The sequence below is a fragment of the Corapipo altera genome, unplaced genomic scaffold (genome assembly GCF_003945725.1).
Source record: "Corapipo altera isolate COAL_440 unplaced genomic scaffold, ASM394572v1 0, whole genome shotgun sequence".
Lineage (NCBI taxonomy): Eukaryota > Metazoa > Chordata > Aves > Passeriformes > Pipridae > Corapipo > Corapipo altera.
The window spans coordinates 68,772,827-68,798,167 of NW_020884872.1; the positions used below are offsets into that span (position 1 = coordinate 68,772,827).

The window sequence follows — 25,341 nt, forward strand, 5'->3', positions numbered from 1 at the left end:
CAATTGATGACAAACAGTTTCTTAAGCTTTTATTTTGAGGGCAAATAGGACTAAGGATATTATGATATTATTTTAGTATTTTTCAGTAAGCAGGGGTTTTTATAAAAGCAAGTAAATGGAGGGTGAAGAGCATAAGTAGAAGCGTTTGTTCTCTGCTTCAGGCTGTGATTAAAGTCAGTTCTTAAGATAGAGTTGTTTGGATTTGCAGCTCTGAATGTTAGTGTTGGCTTGAAATTCCTGAAAGGTGAGCTTTTCTGAATGTTTTTGCTGTCACTGTTGTTTCAATGTTTCTTCATTTTGTAAAAGTAAATTCTTAAAGTAAGTGTCTGTGTGGATCATCACAGTGTAAATGTTCATGTCTCTCAAGGTGGGATGTTTAGAATCTTGCATCTTGGTATTGCACATTGTAATATATGTTTTCATATTCTACATATTCTACAGTTAGTAACCGAGTGATCATGTCTCTCATTTCTTTCTTATTGTACATGTCAGCAAGTCAGAACCAGCTCTATCCAACTGAATTAATTTCATAATTAATTTGCCTATTAATGGACCATGTTCTGTCTTCTTGCAGGAGAATGCTCAATGTCTTCTTTCAAAATACAGTGGCAATGTAGTCTGCTTTTGTGCCTGAAAGTAAAAGCCCAGCCATCAGAGTTCTGTTGTGAGACAGTCTGGTTTTGGCAACCAGTGATCCAAATACATTATTTTATGGCTGTGCCTATTCTACTAGGGCAAAAACCATGGTTTAGTCAGGCATCATTCTTTTTCCATGATGACTTGAACATCATAGGATATGACTTCAAATCCACTGCTGGAGCATTAAATGAAGGGCATGTAGCATGTAGACAGCAGAAAAATAAATCCAAATAGATGACATTTTCAAAGGCACTTTGATACATAAGAACAGCATCATCAAAAATGGTTGCATAGAGAATGCCACCACCAGCATCCCAGATGCTTGCAGTTCTCTTACTGAAGCCTGGTGGCAACACATCTTCTGAGCACAGAGGCCAGGACTTCCGGCACAACCTTCTTCTTTGGACATTCCCCCGGAAAGCCTGTGCTAGTGATGCAGAGGTGGTCATAAGCTTACTATGCTGATAAAACCTACCTTCAAGCCAGTCACAGTGGTCCTGGCACACTTGTTTCTCTTACCAATAGTTGCATCTGTCTGGATAAATCCAGAAAGATTTCGAGGATGTTCCTAACACCGATGCCAAAATTACTGTTTTCCTTAATATGATATTTGAACAGTTACACTCTTGTTTATCAGGCCACATCTTCTTCCCACTCTAAAGTAGGAGAGCTTTCTTCAACTAAAAAGTTGTCTGTGGACAGCCAAATGTGTGAATCAGCCACATTTTATTGTAGTCTTATTGGGCAAACTGGAAATTACCTTTAAACCTCCAGGAGCCAATTTCAATATGGAAGCTGGACGGGTCATTTAGCACAAAGGTCTTTCTGATCAGACCAGCAAGATCAGAGCAAGAAAGAGTCTTGGACAATCATTTGTGGAACTGATAATGGGACACCATTTGCCGTCTCCTGCAGAAGTATTTGTAGAACAAGGGAATCATCTGCCCTAATTTAAACATTTATGAATAATTTGCCTCAAAATGGGTGGACTTAGTCTTACTTATAGTCAAAGAAGAGAAATAGATCCTCATTAATGTCTCCATAAATTCACTGTGAAGAAACAGATATTGTAGATCTCAAAATGACAGTTGCAGTGGAAAAAATAACAAAGTCTTGTATTCATACAAGTTGTATGAGTAATTTATCTTCTATCAATTCATGCTGTTTTGTCCATATTTCTTACTATAGCTTGTATAGTTTGTTCCACACAGATCAAATGTTTTAGTCTTGTCACTTACAATGAAACCGAATAGAAAAAAAGGCCTATCTCAAACATATGTTTACTAGTAACTGTGTAAATATGGGTTCTATAAAATCATGAAGCAGTTATGGGTCCTTTGTATGATTTTATCCTATTTTTATTATATAAACTGGGTACTGATGCAAGAAATCATGATTGAAAGTGGTTTGGGGTGAAGTATTCAGAGATGTAAAGCCAACTTTGTAGACCCAAGATCTCCAAAGCAGGTGACTACTGTATGAATAGCAACATGGCTTGTTGGAGCTGCCGCTCTGAAAATTGGTCTCTCAAGGGTGTGGACAATTTTTAACAGATGATAGAGTTTTTATTTCTCATGGCAAATGCTGTGTCTTAGAAATACATTTTGTAATTTAATCACTAGGTTGAGCCAGCTAGTTTTCTACTGAAGGATTTTTCATCTGTTCATGGAAGTAACTCTTTGATATTGTATTATTCTTTACATTATCCTGTTGTGATGGTAACCGTTATTAATAATACTCATTTGAACAAAAATTTTATAGAAGAAGCCTAAATATTCTAATAAAAATTGGCTGGATGAATAAATATTATGGGACTTACTGGGTGAGAGTAGGGAGTCTTGCAGTATTTTGGTGAACAAATTTAAGGTGTTTTCTAAAACATAATAACTTTTAGATGAATGTTAAAAGGTGTTCTGTCTTTACATCTGTGTAAACCACGAGCTACTACTGGTCAATTTTTTGTTGGGAAATGGTATGGGGCAGTAGCACTGACTGGATTCCTCAGTATCTGACCTAAAAAAAATGTTAAAAATCATCATCTATAACCAAATTATTTTCTGAAGCATTCTCTCACCAGTGCAATAAATACATGATTAAAGTGCGAAAAAACAGGACTGTCTCAATGTACTGACAGCAAAACTGCTAGTTCTGGAAAAACACATTTAATAGTACTGCTCTTCTAAACCCTCCACCTTTCCTATGAAAAAACAAATCTTAGCAATATAGAAGGAGGCACTTCGTAAATGAAACATGAGATAAATCACTCTTGCTGCACTTAGTGCATTTCCCTGTTGTTTAATGTATCCATTTCATTGCCACTTGATATGTTGTACTCAGTTTCAATACAGAAAAAGCGGATCTAGGGAATGAGAATCGTGATTTCAGTTTTAGCCCTTTATCATTTGTGGATAATGGCAGAGAAGTCCTGTTTGATTATAATTACCCCATCTTATATTAGAGATGTGACTGTCATTGAACAAAATCTTTTCTTTAACTTTAATTTTTTACAGTAGTGTATTATCCTCAAACTTTTCTTGGGCCACATACTGATTCTTCTGTCACCTTTTAAAAGCCTCCACATTTTACATCCCTAAGAAATATACTAACTGGGAAGTGGGCAGTTGCTGTTAAAGACCAGCAGCAAATGTGTCCCCTTATGAAGGGGTACATCCAGAAAATGGGCTGATTTGAATGATTGTGCTCAACAGCTCTGGACTGCTCTGCAGTACACCCATGATCCTGTTTCCCTCATTGTTCCTAGTATGGATTCTGCTGGTGGATTGCAGCATGTATTGTTTCTTCCTCACTCACTCAGTTATTCTTTTGAGGCAAACCAGGATACGTGGGGGAATGTTGTGCAGTTGGTCCCTTCCTGGCATTGCATTCAGTGTGGGCCCAGAGTTAGATGTGCATCTTTTAAAAAATGGTGTGGAAGTGGAGCAACCAAGTGAGATCTCTCCAAGTTTGGGGTGATAAGATGGTGATAAGTGGGTTTGGAAAGTCCAGAGTTTGTAATTAGAATATGGGAATTTGCTGAGTCTCTGTTTAAGATAGAAAATGAAATAAAAAGTTTTAAATAATCTGAATAAAACCATTTCTTTTTCTAGGAAGTGATTCTGTTCCCTGATGTTTAGGAAGGTGTACTACTATTGATTAGTTCTCTGATTATGTACACTAGCTGTTAAGGAAAGGACTTCATATAATATCTGGATGTCTACCTTCGCAAAATGTAAAAATGATGCAGCAGGTGGTTTTAAGAAAAAAGATTGAGGTCAAATGTTTACATCAGAGAAAAAAAAAGCTTTAAAAAAATAAAATTCCAACTTCTTATCTTAGAGTTTACATTAAAAACATTTACGACTTGCCTTTATTTATAGTGTTTTTTAAATTCTCTTACAGTGCCCTATTCAAGTAGAGACAGGCTTTTATGGAGATAATCATGAAAAGGGATCTTGTAAAAATAAAAGAGGAGACTACCAGGATCTAGACTGTTTACCTTACCCAGTGTCAACTGGAGCACGACCTAAGACTGATGTAAGTAGATACAGCATTATTTACAACATTTTCTGACTCGCAGGTTCAGTAACCTCAAAAGTTGCTATTTTTCATTAAAATTGTCTGTGCATTTATTTCTTCGAAGTAATTTGTTCTGTAGATATTGCACTACATGGAGGAGTTAGGTTTGCAAAACAGGTACAGATGAAAGTTTAGTCATACTTGAGTTAATGGGACATCAGGGCTGTGGGATTCATCTAATCTGATTTTAGACCGCTAATGAAAACTTCTACATTTGAACTAGTCACTTGGATCACCCTTATAGTCAATAGAAAGAAACAGGCACTTCTAAAGAGTAATTAATCTCATCTGGGCAATGGATGTGATGGATTCCAGACATCAGAGCCACTACCACAGCTTTTTCTTCATTGCTTATTTTAGAAGTAGTCTCTTTGAATTTTTTAGTTTGGCTGTTGATTATGCCTAATTCATGGTGAATTCCACACTACACCACATTGTCTACCAGCCTAAGTGTTCAGCTTTGGACGTTTAGTTAAATCCTGTTTTTAACCAATAACAGCAATATTTATTTGGGTTTTTTTTCAGAAAGTGATGCTGTAGCCCGCAGTCAAAGTCTTTTAAAATCCATCAGAGGGTTTTCTCAAAAGGCTTTGATTTACTTTCCCAACAGTAGCTAAATGTGAGCTGCTTTAGGATCAGTGTCTTTGTTCCAAAATGCAGATGGTTTCCGCCTCTCAGGTTTTAAATTACTTGTGTGCTAGCAGTGCCCATGATCATCACACAACATAAAGAATGGCTGCACTGGATTGAATCAAAAGTACTTAGAGCCCTGTATCCTTTTTTGGCAGTGGGCAGTGTTGGATATTCAAAAAAGAAGTGTAAGAACAGAGTAAGCAGATAGTAAGCCATCTCAGTTTCCTTTGAGTTATTTATCATGCAGGCACATCGAAGCCAGACACTATCTTGCAGTTTTGTAATTAATAGGCCCTAATGGTCTTTTTTTTGCCTCTAGTTGTGTCTTTTGTATTCATTTGTTCTTTTGATATTCAAAATGTCTTGTAGAAATGAGTTCCAAAGTTCAGTTGTGGAGTATGTGATACAAAACCTTTTTCTTGTTGTAAATTTGCTACTGAGGTATTATTTTGGCTCTAATTCTTGTACCAGCAAAAACAGAATCTTAGGAATCTTGTAGGAAGTAGTGAATACCTGTGGCTGGTTTGTTTGGGGGGGTTTGGCTTTTTATGTGATTGCACTGATTATTTAATTATATTTTCCTGTTTTTCTCACAATCATTCAACATCATGAAGTCCTTTTGCAGCGATTGGCAGTTGGTTTTAGTTTTTATTAACCTCTGTAATTTAATACCATCAGAAACCTCTGTCCCTTTTTATTCTTCCATTTTCCAGTTCATTTATGAGTATACTGAACATATATCTGAGACTATTGGATAACATCCATCCACTGTAAAACAAACAATTCAATTATTCCTAACCCTTTTTTTTTCCATTTTAAGTTAACAATGAAAATCCATTTTTATTTCCCGACTTTTTTTTCATTGTTTCTCCTTGTTGGTATAGTTTGAGTCTGATAGTTAACTTCACCAGAAGCTTTTTGAAATGGAAGTATATTGTATCAGTCAAATCACCCATATCTGCATGATTGTTCAAAGAACTTGGCCTCCAAAAGCCCTAATTATTCTTCCCAATTAATCTGTGTTACTATCTTTGTGTTTATTCTGTTCTTAGGCATACTTTCTGGTAATTTTCTGCCATGGGTATCAGTCCTACTAGGATCTCTTCCACAAATAGCTTTAGAAGCATTTTTAGGTATTGGCATCACATATGTCACCATCCATTCCTCCAACCCCTAAGACAATAGGTATTAGCAGTAATTATATATTAAACCAATAGCTCAGCAGTTCTCTTTCTCCTACTCAGATGGTCATTTCAATTTACCTATGCAATTTTGATTAAAGCAAAATCTATTATATTAAAGGTATCTTTAGCTCTGTCATGTTCATCTACCAAAGAATGATATGCATGTCCCGATAAAAATTATGTATTTCATTAAATGAGCCTACTCTTGTGCACTGAAATGGAAATTTGAAGGTGGGCTCCACTTGCTTACTAATTGAACATTATTGTCTTCCCACTAACTATTTCCTTTCCTTGGAAAATAAGTTTTCTATTTTCCATTTCTGAAAAAGCACAAATATTTGTTCTGTTTGTTGCTTGTTCTAGTTGGAAAAGATGGGAGAATTCATTGAAAAAAGACTTGCCAACTTTATTAGTTTTTTTACCTCTGCCAAATGTTCAGGCATGTACAAATATCATTGCTTAACTGCCTTCCTACTAGTACTGTGTAAATATTTTTGAAGTGAAGTTGCAATAATACTGTTGTTTCTCTAGCAGTGTGGGGGGAGGAAAGGCAGAGAAAGTAAGTTTGGGGGGTTCTTTCTTTTTGAAGTCTAATTTTCTCTTTTGATAGTAAATTGGGAAATACTAGTATGATAAAAAGCAGTTCCACGAATCATCGTCAGTACAGTCTATGTGTTGTATCAATCAGTTTTGTAATGCTGTAGTAACAGCAGTGTAATGCAGAAAGTACTGCTGTTGCTTAGGGCAGCAGCTAGACTAGAAACCTACTGGAGGCACAGAATTTCTTAAGAAATTAATGAGCTGGCTTTTAATTGGACAGTGCTTTAAATTAGGAATAAATGTTGAAATGAGTGTTTGCAAATGTCATTCAGGAGAGCAGAACACTTTACTTCCTTCTAAGTGCCACTTTTGGTGCTCTTTTTCATGCAAATTCAAACATTGCTATGTCTAGCTCCAGGCATGCAGTCTACATAAGTCTGTCATGTCTCTCCAGTACCCAGATTTTCACTGCTTATTCAATAAGATACAGACTTTTCCATATTTTTTAAAAAGGGTATGCTGAAGTTACTTTTATTATAGGAAAAGGAATGGGTCCAAATGACAAAAGGTCTAATTCCTTTCACTTCACAACCAGGCTGCATCTGTTTAATTCCCATGATCCAAGTGGTGTAATACCTAACTTGGGAGTAACGCAGCGATAAATTGGACCTGTTGCATTTCGATGATTCAGCTTTTCTTCTCTTCTAATTTTTTGTAAGTCGGGTGGTCAAAAAGAACTTGTCTCTCTCCACTCCCCAGGAGCTTATATACTGAGGCATTTAAGGAACCAAATACTGTATAAATTATTGAGATTAGCAAATATAGCAGAGAAGACCAGTGTTAGAAATAGCAGGGATGCTACAATTCAGGAATAATATGCAGAGAATTAGGCAGGACACAGCTGTTCAGTTTTCAGTACAAGGCAGTGATGTTAGCTGCACACTTCCATGGATACCAACTAGGCTGACAGCTTAAAAGATACAATGAAGGGTTCTTTGTCAAACTTCTCACAGTAGGTATTCTGTTTATATGCTTTTAAAAGATAGCTTGCACTTTACTTACAACGTTTTGATAGAATAATTAAGTCATGGTTTAGGGCAATGATGTGTCATGTCACATGTCCATCCTTCCCCCCCAAAAGTTGCTTCACTGGAACTTTTTTTGAGAGGTACTAAAGGAAATATGTACCTAAGGTGACAGGAAAACCAGGTGCCTGAGAGACAAATAGCAGATTTTCACCTGACAATTGCTGGCATTTGTAAGTCCATGTCTACATCACAGAGATTCCATTAATGGAGAGAAAAAATGACTTTTACAGCAAAATACATCTCACCTTGAAGTAGTCACCTGAATGTAGGTCCCTAATCAAAGCACTTTGTGCTCCCAAAGTGGTGGTGTTGCTTGGTCAAGTATTTGAAGAAGTGACTGTCCAAGGCATGCGTGCTTAGAGCTGGATAAGCTAAATCTCTCACAGGGCATATAAATTACAGTCTGACATTTGGTGGGCAGTACCTGGCTCTCCATGGTCGGAGCAGAGAAAACTTTGATGGTCTAACTTAAGAATCTAATATCAGGTGGTGTGAGAAAACCATCAGTAAATACCCTCTAGCTCTGGCAAGTAACACAGTATTGTCTGTAGTATGCACTCTGTGAATTAGTAAGAAACAAAACTTCATATATTGGTAGCAAGGTGGGCTTTTTCCACTATCTGTGGTAAGTCTGCTTTTTCTCTTTTTTTTTTCAGTATAGTTGATGAGCACAGTTTTGATTTCTTATGCTTTAGTTCGACAAGTAGCTTGAGCTCATTAAACCAATAGGGCTAGAATTAATCCCTTTACATGTTTGAGGCTTTTTTTAACCTGATTTCTCAGTCTGATTCACTGCGCAGCCACGCAGATATGTAGGCTGGTGCAAGAGAGTGTCAGTGGCTGGAGATGAGACAGGGCAAACTCCTTCTTTCAGCATCAGTGGCAGTTTCTGCTAGCTTAAACTGTTTGTGAACTATCTGTGTGCTAAGCCACTTGATTCAGAAAATGTGGAGCAAAGCACTGCTTTGTAATCCACATGACTGAAAAATGTTTGTGATTCTTTTAAAAAGTTGGGAGGGTTTTTTTGAGAAATGCTAGTTGATGCTATAGTGTTTCAGAGTTTAGGTCAGAGGTTCCAGCGATGTCTGATATCTTCTGACGTTGTAAAACTAATAAGGCAGCAATCTGTGGCTATAATAGTCATTATCTCTCTGTAGGCAGTGTGATGCTTGCCTGACCCTCTGACATTGTTTGAGGCAGAGAAATTAAAAAATAAAAACAGCTGAAGGAAAATCAGAATCATTGTGTTTCTCATGCACTACTTGTTCAATATTGCTGCCCATGCACCAGCAGGGATCAGACATTATTCCGTTAGTGAGTGTGTGTGTTTCAAGCCTTTTATCAGATGGCTGCCAACAACCAGGCTGGAAGAAAGTTATAACAACTCATAGCAGTTTTTATTTTCACTCACAGTCTTTGGGATTTGGAGGATTTTAAGCTGTTAACAAACCTTAGGCTGATCCTTCATTTCTCCACGAAATGTGTAAGCAGTCTCCATTTTACATCCGAGATTAGAACTGCATATAACCTGGCTCTGAAATAAATTTCACATTCTATCACTTCTGGATACAGTCAAATTTATCAGTTCACGGTACCATTTACAGCAGCAGTTACATCTATTATCTAGTAGGGTGTGTTTCCCAAGGTGAAGATTAGGCTCATCATGCTTTACTCTGACCTTGCCCCCCATTGACAAAGTTGTTAGCAAAGCCCCAAGAAGACTTGTGCAATCTCTGGGCAAAGATTTCTTACCTCAGGGAGCTCTCTGGCCCTTCTAGAATGTGGGCCACTTTGTAAGACCCACAAAATGCAAAGATGCAAAGACGTGCAAAGATGAAGTAAGAAGCCTAGACCTGAGTGACAAAGACATAGCACTGAATGCTCCATTTTCTCAAAGAGATGCTGTGTTTGAAGACACAGTTATTTGGCTTTGTTGGAGCTGGAGATTACTGTTTACACTTCAACTAAATGCACTTGTAAAAGCAGCACAGCTCATGCAGAAGAGATATAGAAATCTTTGCAGAAATCAGGTCCTCACTGACTTTCTCGAAGTCTCAGAAGCAGCTGCTTGGTTGCGACAGGGTCAAGAGCAGAACCTATACACGGTCTCTGGTTTTGCTACCAGACCATCCTTCCTTGTAAAGAATGCTAACTCCAGTTATTCCCATTCTTGCAGAAACAAATTTCAAACTCTGTCCTTTAGTCATGTGAATTGCTTTCCTCTTTATCTTTAATGTTGCCATTAATTATGTCAAAAAGTTAGCTCTCCAGTACAGATGCGGGTAGCCTGAAACATTGTCTTTGCATAATTTTTCTTCTTGCATTCAGTACTTAATCTGACCAGTATCCCACTGGGACAGAGACATGCTGAAATAGTTGGGTAAAGTGACACACTCCACTTCCAGCTGTACCCCATTATGGTGGACTTCCTTGCCTCAGAACAGGATGGCTGCCTTCCCATTCTTTCTCTGCTCTACCCACACAATGAGGACATTACCCATCTTTCCCAGAAGTGCTCTAGACTTGCAGTCATTTCTGAGCTGATCAAGTGCTCCTGGAGGACAGAATCTTCCCTGCTTTAAGATTAATTAGTTTTTTGGTAGTAGATGAATTTATTGCCCAGGAAAAGCCTGTACTAACTCTAATGAAAAACACTAATAGGGAGTGAAGGGCAGATGCCTCCCTTCCTTCCTGAGAGCTATGTATTCCAATATCTATAACTGATACTCCAGACTTTCTCATCTACTTTGTTTCCAGTACTTTTGACAGCACTCTGACCGAAGTCTGCTCCCAGCAAGGACTGGTTGCAAGGAGCCAGCGTAGCACCTTCTCTTTTCCTTTTTGTTGTTATTCCCTCCTCCCATCAGTCGTCTCCTTCACACAAAGCTGCCTGCGAAACAGGCAACACTGTGCTTACATATTACACTGAAATCGTGATGCCACCGTGAGTTCCGAGAACAGAGAAAGGGGAAGCTCAGTATAAATTTTAGCTTTGCTCCATATAAATATTTTGTACATGAACAGGTAAACTTTCAAAAAATTTTGAAAGGAAAACTAGCAGATTAAATTCTCATCTAATATATCTTCTAAATAGTCCTGAATTTCAAATCTAAATTCTCGGTCTGCTCATCTCTGCTTAGTGAAACCTCAATTGAAACAGGATCGGGCTTTGTGAATCAAGATGTAAATATACTAAACCAGAAAACAGTATCCATCTCACTGATCAGATTGAGTATCTGAGTAGCATTTGCAGTTTTAATGCCAAAGAGTGACTGTCTCAAGTGTTCAGTTCTGATGGTGGCAGAAGGACACGCTGAATTAGAAAAGGTAGGTGAATATTATGCAGTTATTGTGTTTATCAGAACTGGCTAATAACAAACTGTTCCATTATGCATTCTTACTGATTTTTATTCTAAAATTACCATAAAAAAAGACGTTACAGGGACAGTTGGTAGGCCACTGCCTTTTCATTTTGGAAATGGCATCTTGAGCTGTGGGTCCCTTTTAACAATGTTTAGAAATATTAAACTGGGACTTGGCATTTTAGTGCTTATGTATCATAGTAAGAAATGTTATCATATTATTACGAATTTTTTTTTGAAGGAGGAAAGGTTTGTTACCTATGTGCTGGTTTAAAGGTAAACCGGCAGAGGAAATGAACCCAACTCAAAAGAGAGATTATAACTCAGAATAACAATTTAATAAAATAATACAATAAGTACGATTATACAGACAAACAATTGGTTTTAACCCACCAAACCCAAATGTATAACCCAGCACCCTAGGGCATGAACAGAGTGGTGTTCGTTGGGCCCCCTCAGTCCAAAGTAAAAGGAGAGGGGAAAACCTGTTGGTGAGAGTGCTGTTGCAGTCTGGTTGAGAGTGGTGGTCTCAGTCTTTCTCTGGATCCCACGAGTGGTTAAAAAAGTCCCAAGACCCCAAGATTATATATCCTCCATTTCAGGCAGGAATGCCCAGTACCTCCTTCAGAGCAGGGAGTTCCACAAAGGGTGTGAGGACAGGAGCATCCTCCTATCTCACAGGCCTCTTAACACCCAGTTTATAGCCTGAGGAGTCAGGCGTGCTCTGGACAGATGGTGTAAATGGTCTATTGATAACAGTTTCTGGGAAATGGCATGGAAGGGTATAGAATACATAGTTACACCCATACAGTGATGAGCTGGTCCCAGCTGTTCTAACTAGGACAACCTATTAATTTTATTACAACTTCTTCATGGAATTTTGCTTGTGCATCTATTGATTAGAATTAAAATTGGTAGCCTTGTTTGAATTTACTCTCTTTTGTTTGTCTCCACTACTACAAGAACAGACCAGAGAAGCAGAAGTGATCCCAAACACACACAGCCCAGAAGGTTGGGGTTTTTTCCGAATGCACACTTACAAATCCTCTTATTTATTCTGATTTACCATGTACCTTTTAAATTTTGCTCAGAGTATTTTAGTGAGGAGACTCCAACATCTTGCACCATAGGTATACTGCATATAGATGGCTGGATAGTGTTTTATTTCTTGTTGGTAGTAATGTAGAGTTCCAAATGGACTGAAAAGCTCCTGTCTTCTTGATTGATGAGACTTTTGAGATGTTAGTGTCAGTTCCAAGGAAATGAAATATTTTAGATCATCCTTATTCATTTAGGAGCTAATTGTGGCATGTTTCAGAACTGACCAAAAAGTATTTATTGAATAATTTGTTTGGTAAATTTCAAAACATTCCTTATGTAAAATTTTTAACATATTGTGGTGAGTTGACCTTGGCTGAGCCAGTTGTCCACCAAGCTGCTGTATCAGTCCCATCCTCAACAGAGTGGGGAAATTAGATGGAAAAAAACTTGCGGGTCAAGGTAAAGGCAGTTTAATAAAGCAAAAGCAAAGGTTGTGCATGCAGAAGCAAAGGAAGACAAAGTTATCTGCTCTTTACTTTTCATCAGCAGGCAACGTCCAGCCACTCCTGGGAAGCAGGGCTTCAGCACTCATAGTGGTTGCTTTAGAAGACAGACAAAGGCCCCTCTTCCTCCTCCTTTCTCTTAGCTTTTATTGCTAAGCAGACATCATATTGTATGGAATATCCCTTTGGAGAGTTTGGGTCAGCAGTCCTGTCTGTGTCCCCTCCACATATGTTGCCTACCCCCAGCCCACTGGCCTTTGTGGGTGGGGGGCAAGAACAATGGAGAGTCAGCCTCGGGCTGCTCAGCAGTAGCAAAAACGCTGGCATGTTATCAACACCTTTCTAGGTACAGTGCACAGCACTACTGAGGGCTGCTATGGGGAAAATTAACACCATCTCAGCCAGACCCAATACACTTTTTTTTTTTCTTAATTAATTGCTCAATTCCATTTTTTTCTGACAAAAATGTTGCAGTCAGATGAAGATAATAATCCTAATGTAGCTATACAGGAAATAAAATTACTTTGAACTGCTATGGTTAAATCACTTGATCTTTGAAAATATTTATATACTTTAAAATCACACTAATGCATTTTTGCACAGTATTTTGCGTCAGATTCATTATTTTAATTTAGTTTTCATAAGGATTACTTGGAGACTAGGGATATGCCTCATGTATTTTATTTTTGAAACTCATTGAGTTATCTATGTAAGAAAGGAAAGAGCTTTCTTATTCATAAAATAGCTTTGAGAAATAATTTAACAATATTTAATTAATCTTGGATGTAGACAAAATAATTTATATGCCTTTTTTTACATACAATATAAAGTAAAATTGAAGTTTCCAACTCATTTTTGCAGTAAAGTTCATTTGATGTAGTTGAAAAGGTGTATGAAATCTGTATTGGGAGGAGACTAGAACTGGTTATTTTTATTGCTCAGCATTACGTGGCTATTTATGTAGTTCAAACTGATAATGTCTGTTTATGTTGTAAGAAGAGCTTTGAATGAGCGAGCAACTACAGGAGCAGTTGGGAAATAGAGGTGACCTACCTCTGCAAGGGCAGCCAGCAGGTCCACCAGGGACAGCAATAGCAGCAGAGCAGCTGGGCTCGGTGGTGATTTTGCCAAAACCCCATGAGCAGAGACTGCCAGCAAAATATATTGAGCAAGCACTTTTCTGAGCCAGCCCAATCCCTTTCCCATAATAACTGTCCCAAGCTCACACAGTGAGATTTGCCGTCTAGGTCCAGCTGTAGTGACGAAATATTTGACGACTGGCATTGATTAATTAGCACATACATACCAAATTAATCCAGTGTGTGCTACTTGACTTTTATAGACCTATTTATCCTACATGAATTGAAATATTCAGTATTCTAGAATGACATTTGTTGTTATGTTAATTTCCAGATCTTCTAACTGAAGATCTGCAGAAACTATAACGCAAGGCAGCACTACTTGTCTGTGCTGTATTTCTTGTAGCACCGACTGTTTGCAGGAACACAGCCACATTTCATAATAGTGCAGTCTTGCTAATCATAGACGCTAAAATTGCTGACTTACATTTTAGCATTAGCACACAGCCTCAGAAATGCATTGCTTTTCAAGGGCAGACTGAAGTGTCCTGGCTCTTTGTCAGTAGATGTGAGATTCAAGTTGTCAAAATAAGAATCTCTATAAATGCATAGTAAGACTTGCTCAGGAATCATACCAGTAAATTATACCATGCCTATGCAAATATAAAGAGAGAGAACCTTACTTGTATGCAATTAACTTTGTACTCACTGAAGTGCAGAAAGGGAAAGAATTTTTTTCTCTTCTCTTTGCTCATACTTCTAGGTGCAACACAGTTTATTTAACTGGGTGACAGCACAATTTTCTACTATGTTTTGTAGCTGCCAAGGAAAAGAACAAGTGAAAAAGTACACCAGCTCCCATGGGTAAGAATGGCAGGCATGTGCTGGATTGAACCCTACCAGGCTGTCTGTTGTATTTTTGTTTGTGGGATTGGTTGAGTACAGTTTTCTTCAGGAAAGTATGTCCAGTCATACCTTATCTGTCTGCCTATCTGTCGGGGTTTGCATTGTCCTTTTTTCTGGCCTAGTGGTATATCTGTTACAATAGCATGAAAAAAAAGAGTGAATGTGTTCTACTTATCAAAGTAATTTCTCTTACAGTGTAGCTATTACTCATTTTATTTATCTTGGTCTCTGTTTTAGGACTGCTACCATTTTTATTCAGGCAGGGTTTTGCCAGTTACTTCACATGTTGATCAGATGGCACATGACTGAGATGGAGCCTTTGACTTTTACAATTGTTGTTCACAGCATGAGCAAAGCAGAAAGATTTAAATATTACCAGAGATGTATAGTTAAAAATGTGTCCTGCCTAGGCTGACGAAGTGCTTCTGTGGCATTTTGGAGCTTGGGTAGAGTCAGACCCCTAGTCCCACTTAAGCAGTGGTGCAAAGGTCTTTCATAATACCAGCCTCCGGCTCTTTGTCCTCTGGAGAGCCTGTAGACTGCTCTTGCCTGTTTCCCACGCTGAGGAAGAAGGGACTTCCATCTGTAACACACCAGAGACAGAAGCTGGCACAATACACAGGGAGAGCATTTTCTATGCAAATTAATGGAGCAAATCATGCATCCCCTCTTTCTAATAGAGATAATCCCTCTCAAGGTACAATTTTCTCTTGTGCTTCTACTGGGAGGAGGCAGCTTTGCCCAACTGCCACCCCTTTGTCCTGGGATGTACAGTATCTCACAATACTGAAATGTGATTATGCGGCCCTTTGTGTGATGTGCACTTATACAAGGGAAGTACAACTTCAGAAAAATTATTTGCTGAAGTTTTCTATCTTACTACCACTCATATGGCCTTTTTTTGTAAATTCCCAGAACTGGACACAGAATGATAAAGTAGTGATTTTAAGATGAATTGCTGGTTGGTAGATGAGGCCTGCTGATAATCCACTGTAGGAGAAAGGTTACACATTGTTCGAAGCAGCCAAGTGTCATAATTATAACCTTCTTTAAATTGGTATCACATGTTATAAAATTTACAATAACTAATCATTTGCTACAAAACCAAAGTGCTCAGAAAATAAAAGTGTCTGAAGCTTCTTTATTGCAAAATGTCCTAATGCAAATTTTCAGATGAACCATTGAATTTAGAGCTTGAGAACACTGTGGATCCACCGGCACACTGCAAATTGAACTGAAAATTTCCAGAGGGACTTGGTGTCTTAAAACTTAAACTAACAAATAAGAGTTTGCATCTAGAACTGTGAATCTAGACTGAAACAGAGTTAGCCTCAAGAGAATTTCTAGTCTATTCCCCTTTACCAAATCAGAATCACCTATACCTATACCTGATGAAAGTTTGTCCAACTTCTTTTTTAGGACCCCTACTGACAGACTACGGAGCCTGTTCAAATGATTTGTTTTAGTACCCCTCTTATGTTTAGAAAGTTTTACTACACTTTCTTGCTGTGAAATATCTTCTTGTGTTTATCATCAATATGCAGAGTAAGTTATATTCTTGTTCTTTCCTTTCTGCCTTCCTTCAGCAGGTCAGTCTGGTTCATCTAGCTTTTTCGTGTAGGTCCTGGTTTCCAGACTCCTTGTTCCATCTAGTGTCTCAACCTGCACACTAAATATTAATTTGAGCATGTTCAGAGCTAGTTACATGTCTCATAGCTTCATCTGCAAAAAATACTAAAAAGAGTTTTAGCAGTTGAGGCCATAGCAGAATCTGAGCTCTTTGTAATGCCCATGGACTGGTGAGTTGCACAGACGCTGCAGTGAATGGTGGTATGCTTTCCTCCCTGTTCACTTCCATCTTCTGTGCAATCATGGTTACAAAAGTCAAAGTTCTATTAATGGTATTAATTCCTGCATGTCCTTAGTCTTAGAATATCCTAAGAAACGTGTGTAAGAGACGGCTTCATCTTTTACTCTTTTTGTTGTTTTCACATTGACCGGTTTGGTGAACAAAATGGCAGACTCTGTCTTTAACTCCTGGCGGGGCTGTCTTCATTGTCCTGAGAGGACATTTTTAGACTACTTGCCAGCCCCCCTGGAGAGTCTACAGCAGAGAAAAGTTACATTTTCCTGCCTGGGCAGTGCCAGCCTGCCCAGATACTGACGGTCTAACCAATCAGCAGCGTGGAGGAGTCTGCCCGGAGGCAAGCCGGCCAGTGAGCATCAACCGTGGGGTGTTTAAGACTGTGCACAGCGTAGCCAGTAGAGAGTTTTTTGTTGGTGGTCTTTTGTTTTGGGGGTCCCAGACAGCTGGAGTTCAGTTTTGTTTGGGCCCAGGACACATGGTGTTAAAGGTCCAGTCCACCAGGTTCCAGTGTTCCAGTCTGCTCCGGTCTTGGCCCCACTCCTCGCTCCATCGTGCCTGACTCCATCTCACCTGCCTCCGTTCCACCTCTCCCGCTCACCTCCAGCTTGGTCAGGTTCAAGACAGGGTCCAGTGTTGGCTGCTGAGCCCTGTGCCTGCTTTCATCCATCTCGCCTGCCTGCCGCTGTCCCACCTACCCATCCACCCTGCTCACCACCTGCCTCCGTTTGACAGTCCTCCTGCTGACTGCCTGAGGTCATATGCACCTGGTTTCTTCCCTCACTGGTGGTGGCAATCCTTTTGTAATTTAATTTTGTAGCTTTTTCCTTTCCTTATTTTTCCCCTTTCTCCTCTCCCCTTCCCTCGTTTTTACCATTTACTTATTGATAAAAATAAAGTTCATTTTCTGTTTGAGACCTTAACATTTGGATTTAGTGCCTTAATCTCATCTTCGTAGTATCCATTTAAAGAACCTCATTGCTGCCGCTAACTGGACTGTAACAACGTGTTGCAGTTTATTTGTGTAAATTGACCAAAATTAATCCATGGTTGTGCCTACACTGCAAAGGCTCTCTGTACAGATAAATACAAAATCCATCAAAACACAGTTCCCGTCAGACTGATTCCCAGGAGATTTGCAGCCTGATTCAGGTGAAAAGGGAATCCTATTCTCTTTTAACTTCCTGGGCTGAATGCCTCCTCACTGCCTTCACTAACTCCAGCACAGCAGGAAGCTCTCTTGATGGAAGGCACATGGTACACGGGAGCATGGACAGAGGAGGGTGGGATGAGATCAACATGACAGAGATGATGTGAGGACTGGTGGCAGCAGGAAGGCTGGCAGGACCTCAGCAGGTGGCACTCTTCCCTCTGCATCAGCATGGCAAGGGAGCTGCTCCCAGCACTACACAGCATCACTCTGCTGACACACCATCTCAGGATGCAGGACAAAATCCAAAGCCTTGACCTCTTCAGATTGCTGGGGGTTTTTTTTATGGAGTTGTCCTTGATTCATGTATAAAAATAGTTTACTAAAGGTTCTTGAAATTTCAGCTCAGATAATCTACCTAATGAGATGTCTGTCTGTAGCCATGGCTCTGTAAATTATTCTTTGCTCCTTGCGCAGGCAGTGCAATCCAAACACAACTGTTCTTTGATGTCAGACATCACTGTCTTTCTAGACTAGTGGTGATTTTGGCCTGTACAGTCGAAGCATTTTGAGATGCAAATCCTCGTATTCTTACAAACTGTTTTCTGTATTGCACTGGCAGTCAGTCAGCTTTGGTTTGCAGAGTGAATTTAGTGACAGCTTCAACAACTAACATAAATTCAAAGTCTAACACTATATGATTGTACCCTATCTTTTTAAGGAACCTTTTTAAACAGGAACCTAGTTGGAGTTTTTAAGGGTGTCTTGTTCACCCCAGCCCTAGCCTATGTGGCAAAAAAAAAATAAGTTTTGGCAATAAATAGTTATAATGATTTTTAATCCCCAAGCTGTACCTGTACCAAAGCCTCACAGATTTTTTACCTTTCTTTGAGTGTTGTTTTCTGAAGGCATATCTGGAGCTTCACTAAGTCTTGCCTTTTAGTCCTTATTTCACAGCAGAAATTCAACCCAGGGTCAGGATTGTCTGGTTCTGGGTTGACAGAAGTTTGCATAGTTGTTGACTTTGCTTAATTGAGGAGCCTCCTTTTGTCATAGTCTCTTCAGGAGTTTTTGGATGGTAGGTAGCTCTGAGTCAATTTATTGACATTTCTCTCCACAGGGAATTTTTTTATTAAAGTCTCTCAGAGGAGCAACCTTTTCTGCTGACCACTAGTTTTTTTATATACACCTCTCTGAGAATGCTCCTTAGGACATTTAGCTTGAATATACTTGTCATGCTCTACTCTTTTGTACTGAGAGAGACTGATTCTGGTGCCAAACTGTCCAGCTGTGTATGCCTCTGTGATTTGGAGTTCCGGCTGCTGTGAACTGATTGAAATCTCATCAGCAGAGTAGCTTGTCCCTCTTGTGAAATCAGAATGTTTTTCTGCTCCCCCAAATCCTAGCTAGTCTGCATCATACCTGTGGCCCCCTTCCTCTTGGCTGACATGTGTGTCACACACTTACTGTTCAGCAGCTTCCTGTAGTGCCATTCACTTAGGATGTGGCAAAGCAGAATGTGGTGGGTTTTGTTGATTGTCTCACACAAAGTACATTTGGACAATGATGGGTTTTTTCTGTTGTAGCTCCTTTGGAAGTGTGTGGCCAAGTTGCCAACTCAGTCACTGCATATGAGACAAGACTAATCTTTAGTGGGGAGTTTTCCAAGGTGGTTACAGAAGAACTAACTCAACCTTCTCCAGAGTGGCTGAGGTGGTGGTATCCCAGGAGTGTACATCCCTAGTTTGGGTGGGCTTCTTGGGGAGTGCTCTCAGAGGAAGTACTTCTGCTTTATTCACAGCAGCTGTAAACCTGATGTGGTCTTCTCTAGAATTATCCATAATATCCATTAAATATCCATAATTCCCAGATCATTTGAGATACAGCCCACAGTCGTTGAATTTCAAGATTAATTTTCCTCACCTCATCTGAGATTCACAAGGTTCAATGATAGAGATGAATTCCATGGCTTAATGCACGATCTCAGACAAGACTAAAAACCCACAGTAAGGACAAGAGGAGGTCCAGATCCCGCTGATAATAAATTCCTCTGGGCCAGTCTTGATATCAAACCACATTGATCAGATGTGCATGGTAGACTTGCTTTTATCAAACAAGCCTGTGATAGGTTCATCCTCTGCTTACAATGTCACAGGGATTTCATTTCCTTCCAGTAAGAATTAGATTTATGTAAGTACACAGAAGAACCCTTACTGAGTTTGTTTCACCTAGCAATACTAACAACTGGACAGTGAGTTTATTTGGTTAGTTGGCTGACATCAACTATGAGTATGGCTTTTATCAAACTGGAATGGTTTTTTCCCCCTAAGACATGTAATACTATGAGATACTAAAAATTATGTTAAAAAGGTCCCCCCAAGCTTTTAAATGAATTACTGATATCAGACATTCTCCAGCTCTGAAGACATCAAGGTCATTATGTGGGAACAAAAATTATGTACCATGTAGCACATCTAAAATATTCAGTAATTTGAAGAGAGTGTTTGCTGAAAACAAATTTTACAACAAACCAAGCTGGAAATTTTCTGTAGCATTGAAAAATCACCATGAAAGAAATAAGAGGACAAAACACTGCAATGTATACCCTGTCCTGCTTCTTGAATGTAGGTTTATCAGTGACTGCTTATATTCTTTTCCTTGTACAAAAGCATTCATCAGACCTTTTCAACTGTAAACTCTAATGATGATTATCATTTTAGTGTGGGGACCTGAAAGCATTCTGGAGACATGACTGAGTTCATACCCAGCATTTTCTGATAGGCATTTCTGTAATAATACATTTCATCTGCTTCTGGAATGTTTGCATTCCTTGCTTTCTGTGTCAGGAGAAAGATGGCCACATACAAGAGGTGAATTTTAATATTTAAGTTTTCAGACCCAAGAAGGATGCTTTGTGGTCTTCACTATCTTCATTTTGCAGCTGGAAGGCAGAACATCAGAATTCAAATGATTGCCCAGCATCCTCCATGAGGTCTCTCACAGTACTGAAAGGATCAACCAAATCTTTTGATGTTCAGTCCTGTACCATCAGTCACAAGACTGTCTTCCCTGATGTGCAGGACTCTTGTATACCCCCATCAACACTTGCTTTGCTTCTTCTTACTTAGCCCAGAATATTAAAAATACCATTATTTGCAATACTATTTGCTCCTTCAAACTTACTACAGTAAGGCACATCTTGAACCTTGATAGATGTCCCAGTAAAATCAGTGTAGTTGTGCTTTTTAATGACTCAGCATCCCTATAACATAGTTGACAGTCAGTAGCCTCCCAGTTTATACCCTGCTCTGTCTGCAAAGGCTGCATTTGCAAAGCAAGGACTCTGGCAATTAGGATACCTCACACGGCTGAGGCTCCTAAGGGTAACAGTTTCCCCTGGTTTAACTGACAGGTATATGTGGTAGGCATTTCAACACAGCAGATCCTGGGGCATCCTGATTTCCAGCATGTATCATTTGGCAGTTCTCCTGCAGTTGGATCAGCAGTTAATCTGCTGGAATGGCCTGTTCTTTCTCTTTTTGTTTTTTTTGGGGGCTTTTGTTTGTTTGTTTGTTTTGTAATTTTCATTCTTCAGAGTGCAAGCCTAAATAATGCTGCTGGGACCCACACATTTAGTTGCACAGATCTGCCATCTGCTTTGCATGCTATACCATTGCTCCTTGTTATACACTTATTTAGGGGATATTTATTCTGTGAATGACTAACCGTTTGCTCTTAATATTCTTCCATCTGCACATAAATTTGTTAAACCAAACCCCTTAGGCATATGAAAGTTTGGCTTTCCCTTTAAGGTGGCTGTAGATATGCAATTAGATTTGCCATATCATCGAGATGTTCAGCTCCCGCAACCACTGCTGGATGCACGTGTGGAAAATGGGCTGGGAAAAACAACTTACACAACTTCTCAGGTGCAAAAAAGGTTGAGTTTTAAAGTGACAGCCAGTAGAGATGGAACTGTGTAGGAATTTTGGAGGTTTTACAGATAACAGTATGGTGGAAATAATAGCCACAGACACATCTAGTATAAATAAGGGCAGTGGATTGCTAGGAATGATGGGTGGTGTGTGCCCACATACCTGGCAGATTTGCCTTCACTGAAACTCCCAGTAGGCTTTGAGGGGAACTGTGTGAGGAACAGACCCCTCATGAGCCTTCCTTCTGGGAGGATCCAGAACAAGACTGAGTTGCAGTTAAAGGTGGGAAGACAGGTTCTCATTATTTCTGAATTATTTAAACTTCAGAGTTGTGTGGTTTGTGCCCACTGCATACAAAAGAGGATAAAGCAACCAAAGAAAAGAAGGATTGGGATTTAAGGCTTTGTTTGCTTGCTATCTGCTGGTTTGTTTTATTTTCCCTGCAGAAAATGATTCAGAATAATCTATTTTCTCACTAATTCTACTCCTGTTAAATTCTAACCGAATCCTAAGAGACAGCACCAGATCCCATAGCAGTGTCCATCTTAGCATTTGGCACATGGTACCACTTTTCTTGACGAGATTGAACTTCCAAAAATCATGTGCTTTTGAAAATTAATTATTCTCTTTCCCATGCAAATCAATATTGGTAGCATTTTGTCTTCAAACATGGATGTTTTAAGTGCGTTCCAGAGACTCAGTTTTCCCTGAGGAAATGATGTGTTCGGACATATCTCACTTTAAATAATTTTTGAAATAAACACTTTGCTTTGTCTTGCATATGAGTTATGACCCTAATGACTTCTTTTTCTGAGTTTCCTTTCTCAGCATTTCCTTTCCTCAGACTTCTCCTGATAACAGTGCTGCACAGTGTGGGAGTGAGCCCAGGCCGCCTTTTATTCCTATGTATTTACCTGACATTTTGCCAATGTCCTGTTATGCTGCTTTTTATATTGAAAAATAATGCCCTGAATCTCACATTGTGAAAATCAAAACCCACTCCTCAGCAAGGTATATAGTACATCAAAATCTCAGTTATGGGGTTAGATATAGGTAGGCAGTGGGCATGTGGGTTGTTATGGGACGAATAGGGAAAGCATATGGCATAATAGATTACTGGAGGTAGTTCAGTCCCTGAATGTCCTTCAGCACAATGAGCTACAGCAGGATTTGGCATTTGAGGAATGCAACAAGTCTACTGATGGCTGTGGTGAAGGCATCCATTTTCTGTGTTTAGCCCACCTTGTCCAAGGTGAACTTTGTATATTGAAAACCAAAAGATTGATCAGGGATTTTCAGGCATAATGGCTTTTATTGTTGAAGATTGTCTTCCTTTTTTTTTGTTTTCTCCCAAGATGTTGATTAGAGTTATGGCTTGTTTGTTCTGTTTGATTCATGGCTTTTGAGTTGTTTTTTTGATGTTATATGACATCCTATCATTAACTGGTTCTCCAAAGGCTCTCTGCAAGTGTTTTGCAAATCACTGCTACATTATAGGCTCACTGTTGGGACCAATAATTTAAGACATGCTTACAACTTAAAATTGCTTTGTGCATAATGGGAATGCAGGCAAAATTGTGGCTACTTGAATATTTGAGAACAGTGTTGTAAACATGGTGTACAAAGACACTGTGCAAATGAAAGCTTTAGTTCTAGTCCTGCAGGTCTGGGGATACATTTGCTCCCACGGAGCTTAACAGGTGTCCTTCTGCAGGATTTTCTTCAAGGCCTCAGAGCACACTGCCCTGGGGGAAAGTTCAGCAACATCAGAAATACCTAGCCGTAGATTCCCAACTTTTAGATAATTGATCCCTCGCTGGAGTATATTGATAATATATTGTGTCTTGTTTCATCTCTTCACAAAACTCTCTCTGGTCTGCTGTATCTCTTCTTTATAATCTTTCTCATTCCTCAATTACCATCATATCCATCCTGCATCCTTACTTCTCCACTGCCAGCCTTGGTGTGACAGATCCAGAACTGAGAGTGAGGTTACAAACCTGACTTTATTTGTCTAACATCGCCCAGAGCCATTGGGATATCTCTGCACCATACTCTCATGTGATAATTATGTAGGAATACATAACACAGACATCCTTGTGAAGTTGGCTTCACAAGGATCTGTATGGATCTGACAGAGCTTGTTAGTTCCCTCTCTGTATTTCATCTGTGACATGCTTATGAGTCACCACTGAGATGCACCTAATTCCTCAGAAAATACAGAACAAGAGTCCTTCACATTTTAACTCCAATGCAGATGATTTCATAAACATGGGGTCAGTTTATTCACAGTGGAGAATAATTTATTTTTGTTTAGTTAATGTGCTGTTTCAGAGAAATGAGAAATACTTGCAGAACAATCAGAAAGAATTTGCTGGCAGATGAAAAAACTAATTTGTGTGAAAATCAAGAGCAAAAATACTGTTTAAGTAGGCTGTATTTTCTTTGGATACATGTACCTCAGCATAAGAATTTCATTTATAACACTTGATATAAATAGTGTGATAACACTTCACAGAACCTCCACTTATCAGGGGAATTCCAACTTCTAGAAGAGAAACTGAAGTATACTGGTTGTCATGCCATCCTTGTAAATATTTTATGTTGGCTTAAGACTCAAGGGCAGACATCTATTTTTACTTAGTGTTTGCGAAGAACTGTGAACCTAAAAAGCTTTTGGAATAAAACATTTAGCAGTAGCAAAGTCAGTTCAAAGCTGTTTCTGGAAACAGAAATTGCAGTGCAGCTTTTTTGTTTGTTTTTATATTATATTTAATGTGTGCTCTACTTCTCTGTCTCTAATAAATAGTTGTTCCAAATAACAACATATATTCACAAAGTAGCTTGGAAGTCAGTATTCAGAAAGCGTAGCCTTCCTTTTCTCATAAAGCAACTGCCTTGCATTGACATCTTTAGCAGTAACTTGCTATTTTTACTCCTTTTTTTTTTTTTTTTTTAAACAGCTACGGCTTAGTATTGCCCACTTGCCAAAATAATAAAACTCATAAACTGGCAGAGACAGCTCAATACTAATGTGTATCCTGTATTGTCTGGTGTCCCAACAGACTTTCCTGGATTTTTCAAAGAAATTACATAAAACTTTTATTTGGGTCATAATCTGATATTCTTAAAAGCACAAAAAATGTGTCATGTGCTCCTGATTAAAATGAGAAAGTTTAGGAGCCAAAGACTATTACTGTGCTGATTAGCAGTGCAAATGTTGAGCTGCCTGAGCCACATGGCCTGCTAACACAGGCACCTCGTCTGCATCCGTGCATCTGCAAACAGGGCAGAGAGATTCAGTCATTCAGACACTTATAAAAATTTAGGCAACATTAATATTTATTTTAAAATTCAGATTTCAATAACTTCATGCTCTCCTGTGTTTCCCTGGCAGACTCTCACAAGCCAAGTGCATTACCAGTGTGCCTGGTCATACCTCCTTGTCAGCTTCTGCCTGCGAGAGTGCAGGGCTTGACTCGGTGCTACTGCGAGAGGCTGGTGTGTGACATCATTACTAATTAAGTTTGAATACAGAGCTATGTTTGAGAGCCAAAGGAAGTGCAGGAAGGAAGCTGAGTGTCAGTGAGTCATGTCAGATGAATGCATGGCAAGCAGTTATTGAAAACATACAGCCAACCACAATGTTGATTTTGGAAGATTTGGCATGGGAACTAAAAGTGGCATCCTGACCTCAGTTGCAATTTGTTTGTATTTAGATTTCCAATAATGCTGTTTCGGTTTATTTGGAAGAACTGTTTCTTTTCAGATACTCTGTCTTTATTTATCTCACAGTTCTTGCTAGAATAAGGACCCTCAGGGACTGGAACATTTAATCTGT

At 39.1% G+C, this 25,341-nt stretch overlaps 1 protein-coding gene across 3 annotated transcripts in view; it reads left to right on the top strand.

Annotated features, from left to right (window-relative positions):
- STARD13 (StAR related lipid transfer domain containing 13) overlaps nucleotides 1-25,341 on the top strand; it is a 294,079-nt gene that overhangs the window by 72,375 nt on the left and 196,363 nt on the right. For all 3 annotated transcript variants that reach the window (XM_027651028.1, XM_027651021.1, XM_027651039.1), the window contains one exon: nucleotides 4,039-4,173. In XM_027651028.1, coding sequence (XP_027506829.1) covers nucleotides 4,039-4,173 — 135 coding nt within the window. The remainder of the gene's footprint in view (nucleotides 1-4,038; nucleotides 4,174-25,341) is intronic.